Source organism: Mirounga angustirostris, unplaced genomic scaffold (assembly GCF_029215605.1).
Source record: "Mirounga angustirostris isolate CCGP_5_RB_7025 unplaced genomic scaffold, mMirAng1.0.hap1 SCAF_2, whole genome shotgun sequence".
NCBI classification, from domain to species: Eukaryota; Metazoa; Chordata; class Mammalia; order Carnivora; family Phocidae; genus Mirounga; species Mirounga angustirostris.
Genome location: NW_026991710.1, coordinates 120592249 through 120603538, shown reverse-complemented (window position 1 = coordinate 120603538; position 11290 = coordinate 120592249). Strand labels below are relative to the sequence as shown.

The window sequence follows — 11290 nt, the reverse complement described above, 5'->3', positions numbered from 1 at the left end:
TGAATAACCACCATCATGCCAAGCTCCAGGCTTGTGCAGAAGACCTAAACCAGATAGACTCAATTTTCCATAGAGGATGTTGTAAAACATGCATCACTAGAATGTCTTTCTTGTTGGGGATGATCCTACAGATCATACACACAGCACGGTAACAAAATTTTAAATAATGTTCTATTTTTCCCAGTGTAACTTTAAGAAAAAATTAGATTCATGTTCACTTAATCATTTTTTTAAAAGTTAGATTTGTAGGCATTTAATTATTTTAAAATTTCTTTATTGTAGTATTTCCATGCCTTAACCCATTGAAGTTCCTAACATACTCATTTTCTGTTGTGCCAATATGATGAGTGATACTTGCTCTTTTATTAGCTGACATTGATGAAAGGAGGATCTGTTACGTCTTGAATGAAGGCAGCAAAGAAACAAAGGATATCTTCTACTTCTCTGTTGAAGACAATGGTAAGTCAGCATTAAAAGGGAGTCTTGGTTATTTAAAATCAATATGAAACTGAAAAAAATTAAATTATTTACACAGTAATCACAATCGGTGTATGTCAGAGTACCAACAAATGAATTCTTTTTGCTCTATTTGCAGTCCTATGCCAAATGATTCTTGACAAATCACTGTTTTGGAAAGGGAAGCAATGAGGAATTTCAATAATGAGATATGAAGTTTTTTACCTGACCTAGATTATGTGTGACATCCTATAGGCAAGTCAATCTCTTCCGGTGGTTCTGAGACTCTGACTGGTGGTTTCTGTCATTCTGGAACAAATTAGAAAGTCCACCTTTAGATTTTGTGAGGATTTTCAGCCCCAGAACTGAATCTTAGTGGCTCCTTGATCTCCAAATTGTAATCTTCCTGGATGCGGTGAAAAATAGCTTGACCAGCATAGAGGAAAACTTGCTCTAAAAATTGCCTGCGTACGCTGCACCTGTATCTGTTTACTCTGTCCTCAAAGTAGCATAATGGGAAGCGACGAGCTAATGGAAGGTGCTCTACTCAGCTAGGAATGGGCTGATTATGTTGTCAAAGAAAAATTATTTTGCAGTATGACAGAATAATTGCAAAACTTACGTCCGCGTGCTGCTTGCCACTCGATAACCTTTCAGTATAAATCATTACTCATTCCTAGTAAGTAACATGCCAATCGTGTTCCAATTTTCTTCCTCAATTGTGTGCCATCATTCAGGACTGTTTTGGAAAACAGTCTTATATGAAGGCTGTGTAGTATACCGAGTTTGAATCCCAGCCCACCCTATGTGATCTTCAAAAAAGTAACCTGGTCTTCTCTGTGACTGATTTCACTCATGTATAAAATGGTGGTCTTCATACCACTTCCAAACGGCTGCCAAGAGGATTAAGTGAGATAATATATGTAAAGCATTTGGCACAAAGTAGATGCCCATTAATAATGAGTCACCCCTCTCCACCTCTGATGAGACAAACTACACTGGAAACCACTGACACCTCCTCTCTATCTTCTCACTTAAAGTTTAAAATCTGATCTTTCCTTCATTCTCCAAGTTCCCAAGGACCAAAGTCACTAAAAAGATGAAGATACATTTAAGCCTTCCAAACTGACTCACTAACGTAAAGCACATGTGAGATTCAAATAGTTTATAGTGACTATTTTTCTTTCTGTTTTCTAGAAGGATGATATTCTAAAAAGATGTGTATCTGACTTGGACACTATACTTTCTGGGCAACATCAGAAACAAGAGTCAGTCTGTGATGATAAATGTGAATTTTATATTGCTACCAGTCTTGAGTACTTTCTGTGGACCAGGCAATGCTTATATACATTATGACTTCTGATCCTCACTAAAATAAGAGGTAAACATTATGATGCCCATTTTAAAATGAAGGCACCAAGGTTGACTAACTGGACTGAAGTCATACAGGTAATAAGCAGGTGAACTGAAATCAAACCCAGATATTGCAGATTCCAAAGCTAAGGTTCTTAAGCATGATTGCTACACTACCTCTGTTCATTATGCCAAAACCACGGACAAAAGTCAGGGAATAAGGCAAAGACAGCACTTTCTCAACTCACAAAGAAGCCCCTAGTAAATTAAAGTGATAATAATAACCAAACATGGACTCCAAAATATTTGAGGACACATTTGCTCATAGTTGGATGTCCATACGCTGATTCAATATTTATGCAGTTATTTATTCCCTGGATTTTTTTGTTGTTTTCTGAGTATCCTGCACAGAGCCATATCTGCCCATTTTGACCGTTCTTGGGATAGCTCACAAATGTTGAATTACTCGCTTAAACATTTTCGTGTCAGGTATTTTCAAATTTTATAAATTTATTTTTCTACAAGAGCCAACTTGAACTTTTCTTTTAAAATATCCCAGTTGTGGGGCGGGTGGGGGGCGGGCGCCTGGGTGGCTCAGTTGGTTAAGTGTCTGCCTCTCAGGTCATGATCCAGGATCCTGGGTCCGAGCCCCACCTCAAGCTCCCCACTTGGCGGAGAGCCTGCTTCTCCCTCTCCCTCTCCCTCTCCCTCCACCTGCTGCTATCCCTGCTGTGCTGTCTCACTCTCTGTGTCAAATAAATAAATAAAATCTTTAAAAATATATATTAAAAAATAATAAAAAATAAAATATCCCAATTTTTAAAATATTTCCCAAATGGAATGTTGAATAAGTTTACAATTTATTAATATTTTTATCTTGACAGCATACAGCACTAGCAGAAAGTACTGCTTCCAGTTATTTAAGCTTTTGGAATTGGATACACTTCTAAGGATGCATTTTTTACCAATGGGCTGAAGTAGAATTTGTTGTTGGTGGTGGTGGTGGTGGTGGTACCAACTTTCGAGGCATTAAAAGAAGACTGTGCCCTACCGCTAGGACTATGTATTAGGCACATCCTCAGATGAGCTCAGGGGTCTTAAAGGTGGACATATCAGCAATATGACTCCAGAGCTGCAATTTATTAGAACCCCAAGCTTGATAGCAGGAAGGTTTCCAATCCATAGGCTCTGAAACCAGGTTGACTGCACTCAAACTCCAGTGCCACCATTTAGTGGTTGTGTATCTTTGAGAAACTGTGCTTTAGTTTGCTCCTCTGTAAATTGGAGATGATTATAGTGTGTATCTCATAGGATTATTATGAGGATTTCATTGGTTTCCCATTGCTGCTACAATGAATTACCACAAATTTAGTGGCTTAAAACAACCCAGAATGACAAGTCTGTCGTTCAGAAGTCCAAAGTGGTTCTTACTGGGCTAACATCAAGGTTTGGGCAAGGCTCCCTTCCTTTCTGAAGTCTCTAGGGGAGAACCCATGTCCTTGCCCTTTCTAGCTTCTAGGAACTGTCCCATTCTTCCATATTCAAAGCCAAAAGTGTCCAGTCTTTCTCGTGTTGTTTCACTCTGGCCCCAACTCTCCTGCCTCCCTCTTTCCCTACAAGAATCCCTGTGATTACATCGGGCTCACCTGGATAATCCAGGATACTGTCTCCGTCTCAGAAACTTTAATCACACCTGCAGAGTCCCTTTTTCCATGTGATACATACACAGGTTCTGGGAATGAAGATATGGACATCGTTAGGGGGCCATCATCCTAAGTACCACAAGCATTAAAGAAACAACATGCACGAGGCACTGAAGAGAGCCTGACACAAAGCAAGCACACGATAGAATTATCAGCTGAGATACCAAGTGTTGTATTTCTCTTTTTTCAGGTAAAAAGAAAAGTAACAATTTATTCCTGAAAATCTATAGTTAGATCAGTTGATTATATAAAAATTTCAACTTTTTTTTTTAAGATTTTATTTATTTATTTGACAGACAGTACAAGCAGGGGAGCGGCGGGTAGAGGGAGAAGCAGGCTCCCCTCTGAGCTGAGCAGGGAGCCCAACGTGGGGCTCGATTCCCGGACGCCAGGGATCATGACCGTAGGCAGACGCTTAACCTACTGAGCCACCCAGGAACCCCCCAAAATTCAACTTTTAAACTATTATGGTGAATTATCTTATTGGGGTACTGCCTGGAACTCTTGGCTTCTCATCGTTTTCTCTGCCCACTTATAAACTGATTTCATATTTATTAGAAGCCCACTAAGAAAAAAAAAAGTCCACTAAGGAGACAAAGGAAGAAGAGGAAGTAACTCAGACCCACTGTTCCAGGCTTTGCCACTGCACGCTGAGCCAGGGCGCACAGGAATACCTTGCCTATCCGCATCCCGTTTCCTGTAGCAATTGTGCCTTTTTCTTTTTGCTCTGCTATAGTTAAATGAAGTAACATATGCCCAAAATATAATAGGATACCCACCGTCCATCAATTCCCCAATAAATACGAGTTTTCTTTTCTTCTTTCCTCTCCAATAGTTACGCACACACCTATATTTGTGTACATGGCTGAACTGGGAATTCAAAAGGAAATCATTTACAATGTACCTAGTTTGTGTGTTCCATCTGTTTCTGCATCATCAATTTTGAGTAACTCAGACTAAGGCCATTGCCGTCTCTTTTACAACATTGGTGGTAAATTTCATTACGTTCAAGTTTATCGTGAAAGCCACTGGTAGAATAGGGAATGCATTTTAGATTTCTAAAGCTCTGAACTGTACCAATGAAGCATACTGTCAAGTTCATCCATCTTCCTCTCTGTAAGTCATTATACTCATAGATTTGTCTTGAAATTTTGCGTATCTCTACTATATGTAATGCCGAATGGATCTGTTCTACTTGCCATATAATAACATAACCTTAAATTTATATAGCACTTAATATTTCTACAAAGTGTTTTTATAGATGTTATTCCAATTGACCTTTACTATAACTTGTAAGACAGAAATTATCATCTCAGATTTTAAGATGAAGAAGTGGGCTTGAAGAATTAAAATGATCCACACAAAGGAACCATCAGAAACATTAAGTCAATACTTTCTAATAAGCCACACTAAATGATTATATGGGAGTGAGACAATTTTAGTTTGGGGATGTGTTACAGATATTTCACATTCTCCTTAAGACCTGAAACAAATTGTTTTATTTCCTCTTAAATTATTCAGTGTCTAAAACCAATCTGATTAACACTATGAATTTTGATATTTGAATTTTTTTTTAATTTAACCTGATACATGCCTCATGGTCCCTATGAGTACCAGTTTTCCTTGTAGGTGAAGTGTCTTTTTTTTTTAAAGATTTTATTTATTTATTGGAGAGAGAGAATGAGAGAGGGAGAGAGAGAGAGAGAGAGAAAGAGCATGGGAGGGGGGAGGGTCAGAGGGAGAAGCAGACTCCCTGCTGAGCAGGGAGCCCGATGTGGGACTCGATCCTGGGACTCCAAGATCATGACCTGAGCTGAAGGCAGTTGCTTAACCAACTGAGCCACCCAGGTGCCCTGAAGTGTCTTTTTTAAGCAAGTTATGAAAGTAAAGTAAGAGCAACAAAAAGTTTTTTTTAGGACCAGTGATAGAACTAACGTAAGTCCAGTAAGTCTGCCCATGCAGTTAAGGTAATAACAAACTTGTTGAGGGCTTTAACTCTCTAGAACACATCTAAGAATTCAAGAGCAAGGCAGAAAATGTCTCTGAATAGTTAACTCAAAATCTGTGGCCTAATATTTTCACACGTGACTCAAAGAAGCCCTTAGTTGGAGTCTATTTACCCTTATTTCCCAAACAATTCTAAGTTAATTTTAAAGAAAAACAGTGGTAAGAAGAGAGTTGGGGTTAAAATCAGAGACCGACAGGATGCAGAAGAGATAGATAAAAATGAGCAGCCAAAGGATTCAAATTCAGGAGAAACCAAAAGACAATGTAGTGAAGAGACATTCAACATATTTCTATAATACGGCAGAAGTGTAACTGCAGTAAGATTATAAAACATTTTGCAAGTCGTCAGGATGATGTCATAATAAACCCATATATAATATGGAAAGAGGTTCCCAATGTATTGTTAAAAAGAAAACCAAGTAGAAAGCTGTGTAAAGTTGTAAAGGACGTTCACATTTTCATGTATACATGCTTATATATATTTGCACAGGAAAAAGTCTAAAGTATATGTAGCAAGATGTTAAAAATGGTTTATAATGGCAGTGATGGATTTTAAATTGTTTTTATTTCTTTTGATTTTCTTTACATTTTCTTGTGTAAATGCTTTACAATGACCATTATTATCAGAAAAAAAAAAAGCAATTTCCATTTAAGAAAAAAGAACACTGGACTACGTCACAACCAACTCGGTTCAATAATATCGATTTAAATGGCTAAACATGTTATTCTGGCTTATAAATAATTCAAAAATGTCCCCCTTAATAATGTCATAGATTTAAAAATCCAAACAAAGGAGAATCAGGGTGGGTTCCTCTCAGGCAGGAAGGAATCAACAGTTATACTTGTTGCTGACCCTTTCCCTCATGAGTCCTTCCTCCTTGTATCTATTATTCCTTCATACCATGACCAGAAATGAATTGTTAACTCTTGGGCAAGCTATAAGCAAGGCAGGTCCAGAGGTACCGGAGCAGACAGCTAGAGGGACAGGCAAGGCTCACCACCAGTGTCCCCATGTTCAATCTGTGGAAGAATTAGTTCAGAGTCACGAGGTATAGGAAAAAGCTAGAAGGTTGGGTGGGCTCATACTGGGGCAAGCAAAACTTTATGTCATCCCCTTTCCTTTGTGAAATATGCCAGGTAACCTTCCCTTTGTGTCATTTGTGATTTAATTTGGTTTTCTCACTTTCATGCTGAAACCATCGATTGTTTCTAGAAAAATGGAAGAGGTACTTCTATTTGGATCACCTTACAAGCTGTCTAGACAGTCACCTCAGCCATATGTCCTATCTCTGTTTGGAGGCCACACCTGGAGTATACCGGTCCTACAGTAATATTTTGCTACGAAGTAATTCTTTTAGAAATGGTGACACCTTTTCACAACCTCCACTATTGAGTCATTTTTAGGCACGCATTCGACAAATGGGAAAATGGTAAGGAACAATATTGAAAACTACCTTCATGGCACACTATTTAAGCCTTGTTTTTAGCATTGCTAATTATACTTCCAGCTGAAAGCTTTAAGTCTACAATTCTGCATTAAAATACCTGACTGTATAGGTATTTTTAACATAAATAGCCTAAGATTTTTTAAATGGCCTGTAATTCCTCCACCAGATAACTTGCTATAAACATTTTTTTAAAAATAAATACATGTACATAGTTAAAGAATCATAATAATTAAACTGTGCATTGATATCTAATCCCTTTCCTTCTGTTTTCTTTCAAAAAGAAAATTAATCACATAGCAGAAAATAGATGTATATCCTTTTTATTTACACAAAAGAGATTATTTTTTTGTGCTCGGCTCTGAGCCTTGCCTTCTTTTGTTTAATGTACGTTTAGGTTATATCCAGACATATACTGAACTAGCACAAACAGATCTACCTTATCTGCTTTATCCTTTTTAGACAGCTACATAATATTTTTTATGGCTATATAAAAAAAAATTGTTCTTACATATATGTGGCTATATTTTTTTCTCTCTCATTTTCAATGCTGCCATGAACTTACTCTTGGCCTACAGTTGTGGATGCATCCCTTTTCTTAGCAGTGGAAATGCTGACTTAACCTGGATATTTGCATGCCTAAAATATTCTAACTTTTCCCTAAATTCATAGTTGCTTCAGACATACAAGGCTTTCTCATACGAGGGTACCAAGACAGACATGTAGTTCAGATAGAAAATGTGAAAGCAGTTTATTCCAAAATTAACTATGAATCCTTAGAAGTTAAAAAGTATGAGCAAAGGAAAAAAAAAAAAAAAACAAGCAAAGCCTTTTCTGCTGGTAGGTGCTCCCAGAAACCCCCCAGATTTCTTGCTTCCTTGTCTCTGCCAAGGCTCTCTGGAGGAGTCTCTATTTCTGGTGTTTTTAAGGTCTGTCATGCTGAACTTGCAAGGATTAAGTCTGCAATTTAGAATTAAGTCTGAAGTCACAGGTATAGTGAACTGCCCCAAGATGGTCAGCTTCTCTGAGTACAGATCAAAAGAAGTTTTGCTAGTTTCTAGCTCACTAGCTCACTAGTCACGACCTCACTAGGGGTCGTGAGGACCACCGCACGGTGACAATGAGAGAGACAGGCAACCTCATCCATTTACATGACACCCGACAGAGCTGAGTCTAAGTCACAACATTTTATAAAACATTGTATATCAGTGCTGGGTGCTTGACTATTAAACCTCCTACTTCTAGATAAGTCCCACACCTTATTTTTTGACATCGGCTTGCCCATGCTTAAGAAACATAGCTGCTTTTTCATATACTTTAATAACAAGTAGAATTCCTTACTTAGTTTCCACATAGAAAATTAGGTGGGGATTTGAGATAAAAGTTCTCCAGATATTGAGGTAAAAGTGAAATAATTTTCAGATGAGTTTCTGTTCTCCATTTTATTCTGTTGGTGCTAAAACATCCCTAATGTTTTCGGCCACATTTTTTAAAACTAAAAATAATATGTGCACAAACAGTACAAATATTCAAATAGTACAAAATAGTGTAAAGAGTACAATATTCAAATAGTACCAAAGAGTATAAAATAAAAAGCAAAGTTCTCTCCTGTTCCCATCCATAGTCCTATCCCACATGAAACCAAAAATTGTTTTTACATAAGCAAATGTTAGCACTCTCACATACGTCTTGCTGTAATTATGTCTTCCATTAATGTTTAAAGTCCTAGAGGTCTGGGAGATAGCAGATAAACTTAAATTTTATTTACTTATTGTCTGATTTTTAATCTTTATGTAAATGGAAGCTGTTTAGAATTGTATTTTGGGCTGTGTATGCCAGGCAAAGAAAAAGAGGAGATAATCTGGCTAATTAAGTTGATATGCTCAATCAAATCATATAATCCTGATCATAATCTGTGTCAGAATTGATATGCTCCCCAACAATACCTGGTATATGATAGGTGCTCAAATCATGGTGGTTGAATAACAGGATAAATACAAATTCATGAAAAAAATGACCAAATCTCAAATCCATTTTATGATTTGTAGAGGCTGTATGCTTAGTTATAGTTGTGATTCAAAAAATAATATTGATCCTAGTTGTGGATAATTTGGGAAGAAACTTCAAAATTAAAAAATGTTGATGATTAAAAAATTATGATCCACAGCAAATAACCTCAAAGAAAAATGGCTTTGGTCTCTTTATCTTTGAGTATTTGTATGAAAGCATTTTGTTCATATTTTTCTCCCCATAAAATAAAACACAGGCTTATTATTTAACCAAAATCTATTTTTTAAACTGTGCAATTCTATGTATAAAAATAGGAAGCCAGGTTGAGCATGTAGTAACCTAGGAAAGCTCTGATACAAGAAAATAATCACACTTCACAAAGATGATTAATGAAAGGAGAAAATGTTTTTGAAAGCAAAGAAATACTATGAATGATGCTCTTTTAGTATTCTCGACTGGTAAATCAATGCCTACTATATTCAGGGAGTGTCTCATTTAGATCACATTAATGTGTATCTCTTGCTTTTCATTTTCCAGTTGCTAAATAACCTCATTACCACATACATCAATTTAAGAAACATTTTCTTGCTTGAAAAGAGAATTTATTGCTTAAAAACAGCAAAGCTGTTTTTACCTTGTGTTATGTAAACAGGCTCTTAAATAATCACTTCAGGGATCAATTTAAAATAAAACTAGACAACCTCAGGATTAGGTCCTAAATTCTGTGTACATAATACATGTACCTAATAAATAATTATAAGTAAACAAATACATATGTGTATATATGAACATATATATATATATTAGTTTATGAGGTATAGGTGAACACACAGAGCTCTCTACAATGAGAAAAATATTTTGACTCATTTGGAATGGCTAGTTAACATGTATCCATCTTCTTGATGATAAAGTAAAATAGTCTGACTTCAAATTCAGGCTCATCATTCATTGAACATCTGTCTGGTCCCAGGTGTTATACTAGACATTTAAGTACCTTACCTCTCATTTAATCTCCACAGTACCATCATAAGATAGATATTATCTCCCATTTTATAGATTAAAAAAAGCTAAGTCTTGGTGGCCTTGAGTGAAATTATTAATGTTATTAGCACTTGAACATTCTAAGGAGTCATATGGAAGGATAAGACCATCGCAAAATCCTAATCCTTATGAAATTAAGTCAGTATTAAAATTATCCTTACATATTGATCGACTCTTTGTCCAAAAATTACATGGTTCTCAGGACGCCTGGGTGGCTCAGTCGGTTAAGCGTTTGCGTTCAGCTCAGGTCCTGATCCCAGGGTCCTGGGATCGAGTCCCACATTGGGCTCCTTGCTCAGCGAGAAGCCTGCTTCTCCCTCTGCGTGCTGCTCCCCCTGCTTGTGCTTGCTTGCTCTCTCTCTCTCTCTCTGACAAATAAATAAAATCTTAAAAAAAAATTACATGTTTCTCTGGAATGCAGAAGATATTTAAAGCAGAAATTATAGGAAATATTTGGAAGGAAAGGAAGGCAAGAAGCACAAATGACTGGATGCCATTGCCACGTTTAGGAATCAGAAATCACTGTTTCAACTTAGGTCGGATGACTCATCTGTAGTTTTGAATGACTAGAGTCACTGAAGACAATATTCTTAATAGAAAAATTATCTACAGATTGCATTCTGACCGAGCTTCAAATAAGTCGAGCTGCCGGGCATTTTGCTCATCATTGTCTCTCAGGACACAGACACATTGTCTCCATGTATGATAGTGATTCAGACTTTCCTAAAGTAATTTACAAAAAGTGGGAATGCATATGCATATATCCATCTGCACACTCTCAGACCAAATTTATGAGAAACTGACAGAGAAACAAAACATATGTAAGAAGCTCAGACTGTGTATCAAACCCTGCCCTCATTAGCAGGAAACCAGGTGGTAAAATATGCTAAACCTACGCGGTGCTTAACCCGGTCAGGTTTCCGAGGTTGTGCCCTTGCAGTAACACAAAACCAGAAAGTCAGTAGCAGTGTGACTTCTACCCCTTGAAATCTCAAGCCAAGCTCAAGGGTAAGGGATAACTGCTCAAATGATCAAGCATCACAGTGTTTTGTTCGTTAGGTGTGTTATTAGAATGTTGTGCATTAGAAGGTGTGCCAGGAGAATGTTTGGCTTTCACTTTCTTTTTTGACAATAGATTACGAAAGTGAACGCGGGAATGTATTGTTCCACTGGGTGGCATAAGCAGAGGGACCCATGGAGCCTCCAAATCATTGTTAGTGATGCCTCTGGTATTCCGGTTTCCGGCTTTGACGTTCTTCTTCTTTCTACCTCTTG

At 37.2% G+C, this 11290-nt stretch overlaps 1 protein-coding gene across 1 annotated transcript in view; it reads left to right on the top strand.

The window, feature by feature from the left end:
• FREM3 (FRAS1 related extracellular matrix 3) overlaps positions 1 to 11290 on the top strand; it is an 83238-nt gene that overhangs the window by 6212 nt on the left and 65736 nt on the right. Inside the window, exon 2 of the mRNA XM_045879382.2 lies at positions 370 to 459. Within this exon, the coding sequence (XP_045735338.2) occupies positions 370 to 459 (90 nt within the window). The remainder of the gene's footprint in view (positions 1 to 369; positions 460 to 11290) is intronic.